The sequence below is a fragment of the Brachycentrus maculatus genome, unplaced genomic scaffold, assembly GCF_059751285.1.
Source record: "Brachycentrus maculatus isolate JH-2025_06_01 unplaced genomic scaffold, ASM5975128v1 h1tg000442l, whole genome shotgun sequence".
NCBI lineage: Eukaryota > Metazoa > Arthropoda > Insecta > Trichoptera > Brachycentridae > Brachycentrus > Brachycentrus maculatus.
Window position 1 is genome coordinate 340,180 of NW_028281190.1, and position 18,473 is coordinate 358,652.

An 18,473-nucleotide genomic window follows, 5' to 3' on the forward strand; every position below is an offset into this window, starting at 1 on the left:
TTGATGTGTTACTTGAGCCCAGTACAAAAAAAATATTTAGATCTGTATTTGGTCTACAATAATGAATGTATCGACATGATTCATTGTTTCCCTGACAGGTGGCACTTATACGTTCATTATTGTAGACCAAATACAGATTTAAATCTCCTTTTTGTACTGGGCTCAAGTAACACATCAAAGTTCAAGTAGCCCCGTTCTACGGTACTATTTCATCAAATAATTAAGTAGAATATGTAGTACATGCTGAAATATAATAATAACTCAACAATACACACATATTATATATAGTCCGCCTCCGTAGTGTAATGGTCAGCACGCTCGGCTACCGTTCTGAAGATCCCGGGTTCGATTCCCAGGGGGGGTCAAATAAATCTGAGTGATTTTTTTCCACTCTAATATTTATTCATTACTACCGTGGACTGGTAACTGAAGCGGATCTGGGGGTTGATCACCTTTCCTTCATGTGTTAACGATCAAGATAACACTGTATTTTTATGATGCAGTGCCCTATGCACCATTGGGGTGCGGATACGGGTTTGAAGAAAAAGAAATATATATATATTAGTTTCAGACAACTGTTTCATTAGTAGACTCAATGTTAGCCAAGCAAAGGGCAGAATTATTATATAAATTGATTCTCCATTATGGAGATTATCAGTTCAAGTGCATATTTGCAGATTTATATACCTTGTGTTGCCATAGGTATACGTAATTCCTCATTAATGACAAATAACAATCGTTTTAAATCTAAGCACATCCAAACGAAAATCTCTATGTCCGTGGGCTTCATGTGACCTTTATAGATCTAAAACTCTTAATAACCCTACTTTTAAGGCATTTTAATCAGTATTCTTTAAGCGAATATACAATGTGTACATTCTATAATATACATATGTAAAAAGTCAATTTTGTCAGTAAAAATAAAAAATGCTTACAAACTACTAAATTACATTATATTTCTAATCGATAAAAGAAAAACCAATGCGAGATTTGGACTAGCAGTCTTAAAAAAATGTAATTCCTAAACGAAATCATAATTTGACTTACTTTTATAATTAATATGAATTTATTTTTAAACAAATGTCAGCAGATGAAATAAAATATTATTCATGAGAACGTTTGTGCTTAACATATCGTAGTCATACAGGAGAAAGTGACGAAGTGCATTTTTTACAAAAATGTGATCATTGACTATTTACTAGCTTAATATTGCCTTAAAAAAATCCCAAAGGATTTTAAACATGGAAATATAATACATATCGCTCACTCCTTTCAAGAACGTCACAAATCAAAAAACTTGATTTTTCAGGAGAACGTTTTTAAAATTAAAAAATATAACACAATGTTTTAAAAATAAATATCAAGCCACTTATTGAACTTTTGACTGTGCAACAGATCTTTTTAGGTAGAACCTGAAGGTTTTTTCTCCATTTGAAAAATATTTAGTATCTTTAATAAAATAATTAAACAATACCTTTTCTTCGAAATGCAAAAACAATACTTTCAGCCCTGTAGCGGGTAAATATTAAGTTAAAAATATGCCGCTTTTGCTTGAATATAGTACATTTTTAGGGCATTCCAAAAACATGCTCAACTGAAAATTTTCGATTTTTGATTTATGACGTTCTTGAAAGGAGTGAGCGAAATGTCAGGAGATGAAATAAAATACTATTCATGAGAACATTTGTGCTTAACATATCGTACAGGAGAAAGTGGCCAAGTGCATTTTTTTACAAAAACGAGATCATTGACTATTTGATATCTTACTAGCTTAATGTTGCCCAAAAAAAAATCCCAAAGGATTTGAAACTTGGAAATAAAATACATATATTGACTTGTTAAAAATGACCAACTGCATTGATGTTTATTTTCTTGCCAAGCAAAAGTGACTTAAATGGCCCTCCTGAACATTTTACGTTTTGGTAGTTGGTCACTTTCTCCTGTACGACTATGATATGTAGAAATAAAATTACAACCAGAGCTTCTTTCCATGTAACATATACTTTTTTAATTATATTTTTTTAATTTTCAAAATCAATTAGACGGAACAATGTTTGCGCTTACGTAATTACAACCTATATTCATCAAAATGATAAAATATGGTATTGTAATGAATATTTAAATGATATTTGAATACAGAGGGTTCATGAAGAAGAAATACACTAGCTTGCTGATAATACGGTGCTGTATGGAGCTCCATGAAAAAAATTGGAAAGCTGAGGTAATGCTGAAATGATGCCGGGTCAAAAAGTGAGCAACAAGACAACCTTTCATCGTAACAATCAAAACATTGAAAAAAAAAACATTATAGTATAAAAAATAATATTCGAAATATGACTTTATTACAATACCTATCTCATTTATTGTTTCGGCATTAACTTTGTGGTAAGACATGTTACAATGATTAAAGAAAACACTTGTTTTTTACCACTTGAGTTTTATTATAGACTACATGAAGTTTAACTTCTGAAACATGTAGTCTATAATAAAACTCAAGTGGTAAAAAACAAGTGTTTTCTTTAATCATTACAATACCTATCTTTCTGACAACACTTCGTATTGCCGGCGTTATAATGCTTTGTGTGTTGCTAGCGCTCGACCGTGTTTGAGTGTTATTTTGAATGATGTGACATGTACATTTAGTAGGTTTTAAATAACAGTTTAAAAAAATACAAATTTTTTCGTTGACTTTAAAATTTAGCACTAAAAATGAACACCAAAAATAATTAGTTAAATAAAATACAGTTGAACTTCCACATAACGAACTAACAGAGATCACCTGTAATAAATATTTTTGCTGGATATGGAATTTGAAGGGTATTCATTTATTTTGCCTTCTACATAACCAACACTAATTTGTACTGAGATTCGTCTCCCCTAATTACGATTTAGGATTCAGCCTAATAGCGTGCGGTAAATTATCTAGTATCCAATATGACAGCAATAGACAATAGAGAATTTTTTTATTTACAAGCACCTGTACATTATTATTTAACCAGTTGCCAGTTTATCCCTCGCGTGACTCGGGCAAGGAGTTTGTGTTGCATCGATGAGTCCGAGTGCTGCTCGGGCAAGTCGTATTCCAACTTAGTGGTATTGATTTAACTAACTAACCAACTAACCATCACGTCGCTTACCTGCAGGGTTGGCAGAGAGAATAGAATGCCACACCACTCTGTCTTTGCAAACATTCTTCACCTCTTCCACGTTCATGCATCTCCTCATGCATACCCGCCAATTGTTTCGACTACTAACCTGACCGATTATTACCTTTATTGATTTGCCCGGCCCAAATATATTTATGTATTTGTTTTTATTGACTAACCCGAGCAGTGTTCGGGCAGTCCTGTTTCCAGCTGTTTGGTGATGGTTTCCTACGCCGACCAATTTTCTTGCCCTAATTCGACTTTTAAGTGGTTAATAAATTTCTTAATTCGAGATGTGTTATTAAATAGTAAATTCACCTTTGTGGTGTTGGAGACGTATGCTCCGAATTCCCTGGACGAAGAGAAGGACAAACATTTCCATCTTAAAAGAGCTCTAAATACAGTTGACAGACTTTCTTCTGCCTGTTTGAGACGAGCCCTCCAATTTTTTGGACCCTTTGCCGGAAGAAACAATGACAGCATTGGTAATAGAAGAAGAGGAACATCTCCCACTAGATGGATCGATCAAATCAAGGCTGCCACAAGTTTGTCAGTGTTGGAGCAATGTGGATGGCGGTGTGTCAGGAGAGATGGTGGACAACTACACAAGATGTACACAAAATGTTTTGAGGACAAGGAGAGAAGATGGCTACATCGACAAGAGATCTTTCACATATATTTTGGTTGTCAGTGTCTAGAAAGAACTGAAAGAAAGTTTTTTTACAAAAATAATTAATGGTATACGCATGTCAGGAGAATGGAACCATCCAGACTCCCCCCACATTGTACTGCACAGTCAACCCTGAAATAGACGACTTCCAGGCAGACCACCAAAGAGATGGATTGACAGCTGGGAATCGACATCGCAGGAGGCTAATCCCTCTTAAAAACAAGCCACAAGGCCTACACCAAGAAAAATAATAATACTGTATGTATTCAATATAAGGAATTTCCTGCATAATAAACACTTTTGCTGTGATTTACCAACTTCGTAATTTGGAAGTTCAACTGCATATAAATACAATGTTATCATTAATAATAATACATTATTATTATCATAAAAAAACAAAAAAAACAAAATTTGAATATGTTAGCGTGAAGACTAACCGGAGCATTTTGTTGTAACGTAACATGTTACGATGCGAGCATTCAGGCAGTCAGTACAGCGAGCCGAGCCTTCCATGCGTAGTTTCGGATGCTCGGTGAAGCTCGCCGCGAGCAATGTTATGACGTTATGTTATGACAAAATGCTCCGGTCAGACTCCACCTTTATCCACACTTTTTACACTTTATTTTCTATCGATGATAATTAGTTAAAAATAAATCATTCGAATATTGCACCTATTTCGAATTCGATAATCATATATAATCCTAAGAACAAAATCTGCTTCAAGAGAATTGAAAACCTTTAAATGGTTCAACGATCACAAATGCGATGAAATCACATGTATAAAAAATTCCACACTAAAAACGACAATACGAAAATGAAGTTAACGATTATCACGATGCAAAATTCACACGGCTCAAATTAAAAATGATAAAAGCACACTTATGATTGACATTATTTGTATGATACAATGGCATGGAGAATGGAACTAGAAGAGTTCCTTATGGGACTCCACAGAGAATATATATCGTGGATATACTCGTAAAAAATGTTAACTCTAAAATTCCAATTTGAATAATACCTGTTATTTAAATTAGCCTGAATAAAATACCCACTATTTAACTTAAAGTTGAATTTACTTTTAAAACCACATAAAACATTTCAAACTATTTAGTGTTTTTTGCCAGTTTATAGAATGTTGAAAACTTTATAATATGCATCTTGAATATGCACTTCGTGTCCCGCAGTTAGTGTTGCGGACGGGAGTCCGGGAGTAGAGTGGGAACTCTACCACAATTTGATACCTATTTCTAATAATGAGCCGCTTAGAAATAGTATAATAAAATTGAAATATTTGTGTAAATAATAAAAACACAAATATTTCTCTTTTTTAAAAAAAAAACTAAAAATTGCATAGTTAAGTTGACGTTTTTGGCAGTATACCCACGATATGTAATCACTAGTATAAGGCAGTTGAAACGAATATGTACCAGTATGGAAGATGTTACTAAAAGTTAATTTTCTTATCTGGCAAGTGGCAGATACTTTCTTTAACTGATGTTTTCCGTAATTACGTTCCAGGACAATATCAACCAACCATACATTGTTGTGACTGTACTTATTGCTTCTGGCTCTAGTGCTTGTACTTGTCGGACCAGATATTCCCACAATGATGTGAGTTTCAAACAACCAATTTGAATTTTGCCTCAATTTAAAAAAATATTATAAAATTCCGGTTGATCCCAATAATTTCTCATACAAAACATTCAATAATTTGTTGTTTTTAGAGATTCTAAACTAAATTGAATGAAAAGAGCACAAAAAACGTTAAATTAAAAAATAGAAAAAAAAATTACAAATTTCTTTCAATTGACAATTTAAATCACTGCTTTTCTTATTTTGTCAAAAAAAAATATATACATATATCGCTCACTCTTTTCAACAACGTCATATATCAAAAATCATCAATTTTCAGTTGTCCATATTTTCGAAATGCCCAGAAAATGTACTATATCCCAGCAAAAGGGACATATTTTTTAACTTAATATTTACCCGCTACAGGGCAGAAAATGTTGTTTTTGCATTTTGAAGAAAAGGTATTATTTAAGTATTTTTTTAAATATACTAAATATTTTTCAAATGGAGAAAAAACATTCAGGTTTTACCAAAAAATATCTGCTGCCCAGTAAAAAGTTCAATAGGTGGCTTGATATTTATTTTGAATACATTTTATTATATTTTTAAACTTTATATACGATCTGAAAAATGACGTTGTTGAAAGGAGTGAACAATATACAAAAAAAAAACTTTGAAGCATTGCCACTTATCACTTTGCATATAAAAAAATGAATGAAAAGATTATCTTTTACAAATTTTCATATTCAAAACTAGAAAAATTTTATTATGTACAAATCACTAAGTTCGGAGACTTACCATGGAGTTGCCGTGCGAATAGCGATAGCAATTTAAAGTTTCTACGACTCCATGATAATGCAGTTATGTGTGTGTAACTGTTACATGTCCATATCCATGGAGTTGCTACTCTGGCTGGGTATTAGCACACTTCTCTGGGGCTGCTTAGGGCTGTCGGGATTGTTGTTGGGGTCCTTCTCGTTGCCGATCATCCTCCGGGGAGGTTGCCACAGGACGAGAGACGTGCACGGCTTTTCCAACCTAAAATAAATGTTAAGATAGACATTCAGCAAATACAAGCAATGCAAGGAGCGAGGGAACACTCCACGCTAGGAATTTCTATGCCGGGTCAAAAATGTTGAGATTTTCAAAATGCTAGTCTTGTACAGGTAACAGCGAGTGCAGATTTGTCATAAAGCGGTATTTTAAACAAAACTTTCCAGGATTATTTTGAGATTGATTCCTTATGGGATTCCTTATGATATTGAGGCAAGAGCAGATACTTCCAGAACAAAATCTCGACTTGGAACCTCCGACATGAAGACTCTCCGATCCATAACCGGAAACACATTGCGAGACCGAGTAAGAAATACCGACATCCGGAGCAGGTGTAAGACGGAGGATATCGTGAGGTGGGGACGACAATGATACTGGAATGAACATATAAACAGAATGTCAGAAGACAAACTTCCACGTATTGCCCTTCAAGGCAACCCTGAAGGACGCAGACCCCCAGGCAGACCTCCGAGAAGATGGAAAGACAGCTGGGAGTCAACATCCCAAGAGCGGCATGCGGAGGCACAAACAGATCCCTACGATCTACAAAAAGAAGAAGAAGACTTTCCAGGAATCGTTGTAATGTGTGGTAAAATAATAAAAAAGACCCTTTCTCTTCAAAATCGCAGTGCATGCAGTTGTTAGAAGAAAATGACGAAGATTATAGGTGTGTGAATGCTGTAAAGTGTGGGTTGTTGTGGATTATTTGATAAATTTTACATAATAAACGTAGAAAGGCCAAACAAGTAAATCTAGATCCTTTTTTGAAAAGCCGAATAAAAATTATGAATTATATTTTTATGACATCTTTATTTAATGATTATTTTTAAAAATATGGACACGTTGCGTGTAGTAATGATAGCCTTAAATGTCTGGTTGTGATCGGTAGCCTGGAGAGGAAGATCCCCACACGATGGACCGATCAAGTTAAGGCAGCAGCAGGCACCTCGGCGGTTGGAGCGCTACGTGCAGCGCAGTCAAGGGATAACTGGAGAAGAGTCATTGCTTCCACAAGGGCCACAACCCTCAGTTATGAGGAATAAAACAGAGGAGAAATTTTTTAAAGATAAAACGTCTTTTAGATAAAAAAAAATTAGATCCCCCATTGATCGCGAAACTTCACTTATCGCAGCCATGACTGGAACGCATCTCCCGTGATATACAGGGGTTACCTGTATTATCAAAATAAAAGCCAAGAAATGAAAGTCACAAGGATAAGCTCACAAGAGGGCGGTCTCCTATAAGATGGTCTGTCAAATGAAAGATTAAGAAGGTCTTTGAGGTATTGAGTGGGTCGACGAAGAAGAAAAATCTAGAAGAAATATTCACCTCTGTAGCAGGGCCTCGGGCAGCAGGGGCTCCGTGCGCAGGCGGTGTATCTCCTCGCTAAGCACCAGGCGCTGGGCCCCCCGCAGCCGCTCCGCGCTGGACACCACCTCCATGTCCTCCAGGCCGCCCCCCTCCTCCCGATCCTTACCGCCCTCCCCCGAGATGTGCATCCCGTCAAAGTACTGCGTCATCTTCTCCTCCGTGATCAGCTGCTTCGAGGGACTGCAAAAGTTAACAATGACAACAAACATTAGCCTTTGTGGGAGTATGGACGTAAATGAACGTCGGTGCGAATTTTCCTCAAAAGAGTGTCGACTTTAATGAACATCGAAGTCCAGGTGTCAATTGGTACGATATAACTTGTTTAACCATGACATCTGTGGATATTTTTATGTAATTTTGTCATAAAGTACGCTCGGTTACCGTTCTGGAGGTCCCGGGTTCGTTTCCCAGGGGGGTCAAATAAATATAAGTGATTTTTTTCACTGTAATATTTATTCAATATTACCCTGGACCTGAAGCAAAGGGCTGATCACCTTTCTTTCATGTATAAACGATCGAGATAACACTGCGTTATATGACACAGTGCCCTATGCACCATTGGGGTGCGGATAAGGGTTTCAATTTCATAAAGTCATAAAGAGATGTTAATTTTTTTAATTAAAAAAAAATGTGTGTTTATTATTTTACACAATTATTTCAATTGCATACAATTTCTGTCTTATGAAAATGTTTGTTTTGGATACGAAACAAATTAATTTTTTATGTTCTACTACGTATGGTTAGAAAAAATGCATTTCTTCCTAAGTATGTTCCTGTCTGCAGTATTTTTTTACCCGACATCATACTCACATATTCGGACGAAGGTCCGACTTTCTCTTGCAGTGAAGGACACTGACTGTTTTATTTTTGTTTTCCATGGTGTTCGGAGTGGCTGTGAACTCGACCACGCCGGGATGGTTGCTCGAGGTGCTCCAAGACATGTCCTGGATGTTCCACGGCAGCCCAGTCGGCTGCGGCATGGCGTGAGGGTGGGACGGCTGCCGCGCGATGGTCAAATTGCTCCCGAAATTAGAAAACCCATCGCTATCTTTCGGGAGAGATTTCTTTTCAATACCGACAAACTGCTGCCACTGGCTGTCACTCGAGAGCGACATGGTCTTCAATATCGCATCAACACAAAAATTAATAACCAAAATTATTCAAAATGTCAGTGTGCGACAATATTATAAATACTAATATAAAACTAAAAAAAATTGTGAATTGTAGTTATAATAGCTTTCGTTATTGTCTGCGGATTGTATTAAATACTTTAATATAATTTTTCCACGAATTTTATCCCAAAAACCACACTTCAAAAAGAACCAAGTTACGAACAAAAACAATACACAAGTCTCGTGCTGCCATATGAAAATATAATAAAAAACTGAAATTTCCCGACTTTTCTAGAAATCAAAGTAAGAACTTCAAATGGCACCAAATAAAAAGGGATTGATAAAATTCTCACGATATCTTTGGGTTTTCAACCGATTAGTGGTAAGTAATCGAATGAACAGTTCATTAGTAATCGGTATAATTCATACTTATTATAAATGAAATTATTTGTTTGATGACAATTATGGACGAAAAACGGCATGAAATTGGTTTTTTTTTACCCTTTTATGGTTCATAATTTTAATCGAATCAAAATTCTACTGCTCACGATAGTTTTAACAGTAATTTATATTTTCATTGACGTGTTTTATTTTTAACAAGTTGTATTTTACAGAAACGATGCAAAATTTTAAAATAATCTTTCCATTTTTATTATAGTGACATCGATTTCTAAATGAAAGATGAAAAACGCGTCATGCCAAATTATACAAGCAATAAATTGAAGTTTGTGTTGTTTGTTTTTCATCCAATTAAAATTCTGAATGCGCAAAACGTTCGTATGCTGGTATCGGCACATTAATATTTTGTTTGGGAATATCACCCCTTGTGGGCCCTTGAGAGGTCACTGATGCCATAAAAGACAGAATCGAGGGCTGGAAAGTAGGCAATGTCGTCCTTATTTACATGGGAACCTTTTGGCATTTTCCATCGCCCGTTAGCAAGACATGTTGGCAGGGGGGTGCTAGACCAAAAAGGTTAGGAAAATATGTTCTAGTGCATAATCGTTTTCACCTCTCTCTAATCGTAGAGTGGTAATTTGGTGGTTATAATCTATGACTTCGGCTGTCAAAATCAACATTGTATTTTTTGTTGTTGTTATGACTGTTATCGGTCATCATTATTAAGATAAAAACAAATATTCTTCCATAATTATAACATTACAATGGAATAGTCCAAAATTAATCTAAATTAAATCATATTCCCTTAAAGAAGATATGGAAAAGTTACCATTCGTTACAATCAATCAACCTACAAAAATATACAAATCAAAATTAATTTCTGGGCTTTGCGCAATTTGTGAAGAAAGCGGAAATCTCACGACTATGGAAAGCGATAACATACTCAATGGGGAAAAAGAAAATTACAACACAATGCTATTGTCTTGTTATAATATAAAGGTTTGTAAATTTTATTTTATTTATTCTGGTTGAATATGAAACTTTGAGGGTAGGTAGGCGTGCGCTCCGATTACCAAGACTTTTGGCACTACCAGATTTTAGGTTCTAATTGATCTGATCGTGACAAGTCTTTTTTGGTCGTCACATTCGCTTAAGTCAAAGAAATCTTATATTTCTTGAATGTTTTTAGCAGATACTTTGTGGCACATTTTATAAACTTTATAAAATTAAACAACTTTGTTTTAACCACTTTTTATTGGTACACTTTATCTTTTGCGTCGAAGTTTTTGGTATCGTAAGGGAAGGGTAATTAACTATAACCTAACTATGAGTATTTCATGTTTCATAATTTAGTACATAAACCCTGATTATGACAAGGTTCTTGTCGAAACCAGTTGGATAAAGTGTACCAATAAAAAGTGTTTAAAACAAATTGTTTTATTTTTATTTTTATAATGTTTATTTTATAAATCTTATATTAGCCAAATTATCTACATAATAGTCGGTTAGTATAGCCTATACCTATGTTCTGATGTGTTGTGGCCAATCTACTATTACGAACCTGATGCTGTAACGAAGTTATTCTTTTCTTCCTGACTCCATCCCAACTTATTGTCTTTGTAGACTGTTGGAGCCAGTTGTCCCATCCTCAGGTTGTAGATCCTTCTATCGTATACATCACCAAGGTCATGCTATCTTTCTCTAGCATCCATGAATTTTTCGGTCTTCCTCTAGATGTCTTTTTTTTTCTTCTACACCTTTAAGTCTTCTTGCTTACTTTTGCTTTTAATATATACACCTTGAATATTGTTTGTTATGTATATATTATTTTTTTTATTGAATAAATTGAATTGAATTGAATTGAATTGAATTGAATTTTGAGGAAGATCCATTGCAATAGCCTGGTTTACAATATGTTCAGGTTCTCTGCGTCCTATGTGCCAATATCATCTCAATTGCCTTTCTTCTTCTTAATATATTATTAGATTAAAACCAATATTTTTAGCTTTTCCACTTTTTTATTTGACCAGCGACCGGGTTTCGTCGTTACCGACATCATCAGACTGGTGAGAGGCTATACAAGGTGAGAGGCTATTTCTTCTTCTTTCCTATTGATAACAGTTACACCCAGGCTTCCACGAATGTTTTATTTTGCTCTAAGGTAAAATAAATAATTCTTCTAACCCTTATCCGCACCCAATGGTGCATAGGGCACTGCATCATATAAACGCAGTGTTTTCTTGATCGTTAACACACAACAGAAAGGTGATCAGCCCTCCGCTTCAGGTCCCAGTCCAGGGAAATATCGAATAAATATTAGAGTGAAAAAATCACTTATATTTATTTGATCCCACCCTGGGAATCGAACCCAGGACCTCCAGTACGGTAGCTAAGTGTGCTGACCATTGCACTACGGAGGCGGACAAAATAAATAAATAATACTTGTGTAATTTAAACCTATATTTGCAGACGAAAGAAACTTCACTTGCGATATCTGGATTGCCCGGTTTACATTATGTGTTCGGCTGTCCAAACTCAAAACACAGTAAGGGACATTTTTTTATAGTACGTTTTTTTTCATTTTTGGACTAATTAGATTCTAGTTAGTCCAAAAATGCAAAAAAAACCTTCCACAAAAAAATGTCCCCTACTGTGCTTTAGTTTGGACAGCCGTATTATGCTGTAACCAAGTTATCACTATTTATTATAATGTTGTGTATTTATTTTGTAGCTCCTGTGCTCAGAAGAGTGTGGGAAACTTGAGATATGCGAGCTGTGCGTGTCACGATTGCGGGACGCACATTCCTTCCGGAAACAGGTGGAGTCTGTCGACCAAAACTTGGCTCTTAGAACGCGAAGTAGAGGTGAATCATAACATGTTATTTCCATCTCCACAGGCAAACTAACTATACTGTATTAAGTTATTATACCGAGGCTATGTTTTCACCGCCCGTACCCACACAACCGAATTCTATTGCTCAAAATGAGAACCTATTTACATACTTTTTCATATTGCCCATTTTCCTTACCAAGTAAATATTTGAGGTACTCAGGCAGCTCGAATCTGCTGTGTGTGGCTTAAGAATTCTTCTTCTTGTCTTTTATTAACCCTTATCCCGCACCTAATGGTGCATAGGGTACTATATTTTTTATTTATTATATTATTTATTTTGTCCGCCTCCGTAGTGTAATGGTCAGCACGCTCGGCTACCGTTCTGGAGGTCCCGGGTTTGATTCCCAAGGGGGGTAAATATTAGTGATTTCTTCACTGTCATATTTATTCAATATTACCCTGGACTGGTACCTGAAGCGGAGGGCTGATCACCTTTCCTTCATGTGTAAAACGATCAAGATAACACTGCGTTTATATGACGCAGTGCCCTATGCACCATTGGGGTGCGGATAAGGGTTTTATTATTATTATATTATATTAACACCCTATCATTTTAGGTACATCAAATAAATTGATGCAGGTCATCTTGAACAAATACAATTATGAAAATGGATGCGAGGATAATTCCAGGCGGATATTACTAAAGAAGAGAATCAAATCGGAAGTATTAGAGAAATTAAAACTATCTCAAGAAATAATGTTCAACAATTGTTTGATCAAACGAATTATCAAGCTGGAGAATGCCAACAGAACATCCAAGTTTAAGAGAAAGAAAGAGAAAAAGAAAAGAAAATCCGAGAAGAGAAAAAAGAAACACTTGTTTCAGAACTATGATATTGAACATCACATAAAGACAGAAAATACGGAAGATTTCATCGAAAACCATTTTGAAGACTTTGATACTTTTTTAGAAAGAGACTTCACTAGCGGCGATGAGTGGTCTGATAATTCAGCCGATATCAAAGTAGCAACCGGCTTCGCCACACAGCCTGATAAAAAAGTTCCAAAGAAAGAGATATTTTTGATACCCGCATTAGAGCCATCAAGTAAAATGTGTCCCATCTGCGAAATGGTGCCTAACTCAAGGCAGTCGCTGATCCGTCACTATTACGACACGCATTTTCCGAGTTTTCTCTGCCATTTGTGCGGTTATGGAACCACACTTAGGGACAGCTTCACCGGGCACATGAAAACACATCGGGGAGTCAAATATTCTTGCTCATCTTGCAGTAAAACGTTCTTCTCTCCCATTTCGCGGTACCACCACGAAAAAGCCATACATAAAAAAATCCCTCTGTTCAGTTGCTCGCAGTGCAAGGCAACTTTTTCGCACAGCGTCACGAGGCGAAAACACATGTTCGAAAAGCACGGGGTGCAGTGTGAAACGCATCCCTGTACGGAGTGCGGGAAGGTGTTCTACAGCGGACACAGATTGTCGGTTCACACAAAGCGTTCGCATTTACAGCACCGGCCGTTTGCGTGCAATGTTTGCGGGTACAGCTTCTTCCAAAAGTGTGATCTCCGCGATCACATGACTAAACACACCGGTTGGTATTTTTATATATACAGTCTGTCTATAAATGATCTATCTTTGAAGATGGTTAAGATGTTAATATTTGATAAAATCAATTTTTTGGAGTTTTCCATACCAAAAGTAAATAAATAGCTAGTACCCTAGTAAAGTTGTATCCTACTTAGAAGTTATTTATATCACAATTTCATTGAAAAATTAGCATAGAAGGACAAGTGTACAACAATGAGAATATTCGTTAACTCTCGGTTTCTGTTCTTTAAAAAAATGTGTTTGCAACTTGCAACATATACACAACTTTTCAAAATAAGGGTAATTTGGTTGTCAATTATGGTACAATGGTGAATGTTGCACAGTGTATAAAGTGAAAACTTAAACAGACCAATTAAAGGTTGTAAATCCTGTAAATGCCCAGACTTCCATATTCTCATCCTAATACGTTTCTTCATCTTTGCTGAGTTATCAATTAAACCTCGATAAAAACAGGTGTTTTAATGTATTTTATTTTTTATGTTTTGTAATTTTTTTATTCTCTTTACTTAACCCTTCCTTCCCGGTGTTGTGTACCTTGTAAACATTGCTTCCAATAATGATAATATCTCTATTAATATAATAAATACAAGGCTAAGATTTTAGGTATTCCTCCGTAACATATTTACGCATTGATTTAAAAAATAATAATAATCAGAATTTATCGGGCACATCAGATATATTATATATATAAACAGCGCGTGAAGAGGGTGCAGGAACCGCGACACTATATTCGCATCTCACTCTTGCATACTTGCACTGTGCAAGCGTGAGGAGCTCAAAGCTCAATGTTCTCTGGCTAGCTAGCGGGTTAGCGGCAGTAGCTCCTGAGCTTTCGACAAGATTGGACCTATGCTGGTTCCGTGAGCATTGCCAGATGGTTTTTTTTTTAATATTTTCAGCAAATAAATCTAAATTATTAGAATTTTTTACTTCATTTACAATTAATTAAGGGGATTTGCTATGAATTTCCGTATTTTTACAATTTAAAATTGCTAATTTTTTATTGTGTAATGACTACCCAACACCGGGACACGCGTTTTATTTTAGCACTGGAAGGGAAGGGTTAATAGTGTGTACTAATAATGATAGTAACCTAATAATTTAGTATGAATACATAATTAATTTTTAACCCCCATTATTTGTTACTCATATAAAAGTAGCATTTCAATGTCATTTATTATAAATTTTAAATTATTATTATTATTATTATTATTTTTTTTTATATTTTTTTTTTGATATCTCATCAAAGATGAAGAAGAATATGGAAGTCTGGGCATTTACGGGGCTGACGACCGTCATAGGCTGGTTTAAGTGATCACTTTACACACGTGTAACATGTGTGTGATTATAATCCAGGATTCGGATCTCACATACTAATATAAGAGTTTCTGCTTAATAAAAAGCTTCTTTACATCTCACCAATAGATGTCTCTAGTGAAGTTCTAGTGATTCATGAACAAGGTTTCTAAATTGGTTCATATATATAGAACTTCCGAGAATTTGAGTAGTGTGGTTGTCAATAATGGGTAGAATTGGTGAATGTTACACGTGTGTAAAGTGATCACTTAAACCAGCCTATGACGGTCGTCAGCCCCGTAAATGCCCAGACTTCCATATTCTTCTTCATCTTTGATGAGATATCAAAAAATAATATGAAAATAACTCCTGTAATTGGAGATAATCCAGATTTTGTGAACAAGTATTTGGACACACTCAAAATGTTGTAAATAAATTTTAAATACTAAATTTCAGATTTTTTTACAGGTGCCAAAGACTTCAACTGTGATCAATGTGGAAAGTGTTTCTCTCGTCGCGCGTGTCTTATGGAGCACTTGAAGATCCACGCCAATATCAGGAACTTCCGCTGTGAAATTTGTGATAAAACTTTTGTACAGAAAGTGTCATTGAAAGGCCACATGAAGACACACGACAGAAATCCTAAATGAACGACATACATATTATATCATAGATTGTTTATTTGCGAATTGTATGTATGTGCATTGTAGATTGTATATTGAATTATCTTTAACCCTAAGGCCACGCCATACATAGCAAGAAATTCAACGTGCAGCGAATTTGAATGTTATTTTAACCCACAAGTCGTTACTTGTGTTCAAAGGCAAGTTGTGCATTAAACCAATTGTCTCCAACCCCTGGGCCGCGGACCGGTATTGGTCCATGGACCAAATGGTCCCAAGCCCTGCTTAGAAATCAAAATTATGTAAAAAAATATATCCTATTGTCAATCACGACCTTATCTGTGTGAAGCTGGGTTGTCTGCAGTGACAGCAATCAAAACAAAACAACGGAATAAACTGGACACAAGCAACACACTTGTCTTTTGGTGTTATTGTCTACTGTAACCTCCGGATGAATCGTCTCATTGCAAACAAACAAACTCAGGTTTCTCATTCATTTAGCGTTTTAGTGAATTCTAATGTGAAATTATCGATTGTATTTTATTTTTAAGGCATGTGTTTATACAATTGAATTAAAATAATTATGTCAAAACAATCTAAAATAACAACAATTAACTTCATCCCCCTCAGTGGGCCGCGGTAAAATTATCAAGCATCAAATAAAAAGTTTGGGAACCACCGCATTAAACAATATCTTCCTGCAAATAGGCCCAGAGTTGGGATAAAAAAAAGTGCTATGTGCCTTTAAAATGAGATTTGTTTTAAAATTTATGATTCATTGTGGCGCAAAAACAGACATACCAATACCCAATATGGAAGAAAGTATGTCCAAGCAATTGGGGATCTCTAGAAAAGTGGTTGTTTCATTATTAGATGATTATTTAGGAAAAGGCCACACATTGTACCAGGATAATTGGCATACTAGCCCTTTTTAATTTAATTATTTACATGGCTACCAAACCAACGCCTGTGGTACTGTGAAAAAAAACATGTGAATTTATACCATCATTTGGAGTAGTTGAAAAAAGGAGATGCAAAGACAAAACATCTGTATGCCAACTTGCAATCAAATGGCATGACAAAAGGAACATGCATCTTTTAACTTCTTCACACAATGCATCGATTATGCAAACAAGTAAAATGGACAATATGACAAAAGCTCCCAAGTTTAAACCCAATTGTGTCCTTCAGTACAAGAAGAATACAGGAGGTGTTGATAGGTGTCTGACATGCTTATTACATTCGCCCGGTGTGTTCGAAAGAGAGTAAAATGGTATAAAAAAATAGTTTTTCGAACTATCAATGTCTTTTTAATAAATGCCCATGCCATGTTTAAAATAAAGTCATAGTAAAATACAAGTTTAACAGATTTTCTTTTACAAGTTTATTTTCATTAACAATTGATTCGTAAATATCATGTTTTCGGGTCAGTAGTTTAAGTTAATGGAGTTGGCGAGTATTCGCTGAGGTTAACCGAAAGATATTTTTTTTGCAGACGTACCACAAACAGAATTCAATGCGAAAATCGATTTACAGAATGTGTCATGTTTGTAGACACTCAAAGGGTGGCCCTAAACGTCATACTCAGACACGTTATTGATGTGCTGGGTGTGGTGTTGGTTTATGCCCAACCAATTTTAAAATATACCACACCATGGAATCTTATTAACTTTTATTAGTTCTGAGCTTGAACAATCCTGTGGTCATCCGACACGACACACGAAGCGCGCATAAGTGTATGTTGTGTATGGCAGAAAATTATCTTAGAGACCTTTCCGAAGAAACTCAAGAAGTTGATTACCAAAAGTGTATTCTTGACACATGAAAAGGAAGTTTTACAATGTGATTAAAAATGATGTGTCCTTGAGTGTTTCTTTTATGAAGTGCGGTACTTAGAAGGTAATTTTTAATTTTTGATTTCATCTCACTTGAATAATATACAAAGTCAGTACATTAACTGTGCTTAAACAATTAAATAACCTTTGACATTACTGTAAGATATTTTTATTTTTCAATATAATTCCATTTGGAAAAGCACGTTCTAATAAAATGCAGACATGTACTTTGAGATTCGCACCATTCCAGATTTGCAAATTACTACAAAACCTTCCCGATGCCTAAGGGTTAATTAATACTTAAATCTAGTGTTTTTTCAAGCAGTGGACTGTACATCATTAGGTGGGGATAAGGACGAAAAAGAACAAACTGTTCATACTATAATAATACTGAAGAATAATGTAAAATAAATAATAATATATCACTGACAAATTATTGATTTTATTTTCCCCCTATTTTTTTTTTCTCCTTTTAAGCTGATGTTTAAAGAAAATCGCTTTCAACTACATTTGATAGCAATGAGAATAATTAAGACGATTTAAAAAAATAAGCATCAAAATGGCATTAGTTTTTTCCCAAAGTAAGTACACACGTTTATAAAAACATAAGGCTAAAGGGCGAGATAGTATATCACAATACATTTCTTCTTCTTTTTATGGCTTTTGAGCCTTCAAAGATGTTACTTTTTAGTTACTTTTTTACCAGTAACGAGTTACTTTTTTATTTACACATTTTTTTACAATTTGAGAAGCACTGACTCCAAATCAGGAAAAGTAAGAAGGTATGTACCTCAGTTTTTTTTGTAGAAGAGCAATATTGTTTATGGTTCAATGTCTCTTTAGCAATGAGTTTTATTTTCGAATGGAGTGCGTCAATTTACCGAAAAAGCGAAACCAAATCCAAAAAAAAATGTTTGTGAGTTCTTTCATTTTTCCACG

At 35.2% G+C, this 18,473-nt stretch overlaps 2 protein-coding genes across 2 annotated transcripts; one reads left to right on the forward strand and one right to left on the reverse strand.

Annotated features, from left to right (window-relative positions):
* Positions 1–4,434: 4,434 nt before the first annotated feature.
* Mst85C lies at positions 4,435–9,181 on the reverse strand. The gene is made up of 3 exons (XM_088271492.1): positions 8,623–9,181; positions 7,771–7,992; positions 4,435–6,426 (listed from the first exon to the last, which is right to left on the reverse strand). The coding sequence occupies exons 1-3, from the start codon at positions 8,925–8,927 to the stop codon at positions 6,267–6,269; spliced, it is 687 nt and encodes a 228-aa protein (XP_088127618.1). The 5' UTR covers positions 8,928–9,181; the 3' UTR covers positions 4,435–6,266.
* Positions 9,182–9,697: 516 nt separating this feature from the next.
* On the forward strand, positions 9,698–17,058 carry LOC148302526 (uncharacterized). The gene is made up of 4 exons (XM_088271481.1): positions 9,698–10,322; positions 12,055–12,187; positions 12,774–13,763; positions 15,545–17,058. Exons 1-4 carry the CDS (start codon positions 10,140–10,142, stop codon positions 15,724–15,726), a joined length of 1,488 nt encoding a protein of 495 aa, XP_088127607.1. The 5' UTR covers positions 9,698–10,139; the 3' UTR covers positions 15,727–17,058.
* The last annotated feature ends 1,415 nt before the right edge of the window (positions 17,059–18,473 follow it).

What these genes read in the sequence shown, in the direction of transcription:
- Mst85C (XM_088271492.1), bottom strand. Translation starts at nt 8,927, where the DNA reads ATGTCGCTCTCGAGTGACAGCCAGTGGCAGCAGTTTGTCGGTATTGAA. An exon ending in TCGGACCTTCGTCCGAATAT is followed by an intron (nt 7,993 to 8,622) that starts GTGAGTATGATG and finishes TAACTTTTGCAG; the next exon opens with TCCCTCGAAGCAGCTGATCA. An exon ending in CCCGAGGCCCTGCTACAGAG is followed by an intron (nt 6,427 to 7,770) that starts GTGAATATTTCT and finishes CATTTATTTTAG; the next exon opens with GTTGGAAAAGCCGTGCACGT.
- LOC148302526 (XM_088271481.1), top strand. Translation starts at nt 10,140, where the DNA reads ATGGAAAAGTTACCATTCGTTACAATCAATCAACCTACAAAAATATAC. An exon ending in TGTCTTGTTATAATATAAAG is followed by an intron (nt 10,323 to 12,054) that starts GTTTGTAAATTT and finishes TTTATTTTGTAG; the next exon opens with CTCCTGTGCTCAGAAGAGTG. An exon ending in TCACATGACTAAACACACCG is followed by an intron (nt 13,764 to 15,544) that starts GTTGGTATTTTT and finishes ATTTTTTTACAG; the next exon opens with GTGCCAAAGACTTCAACTGT.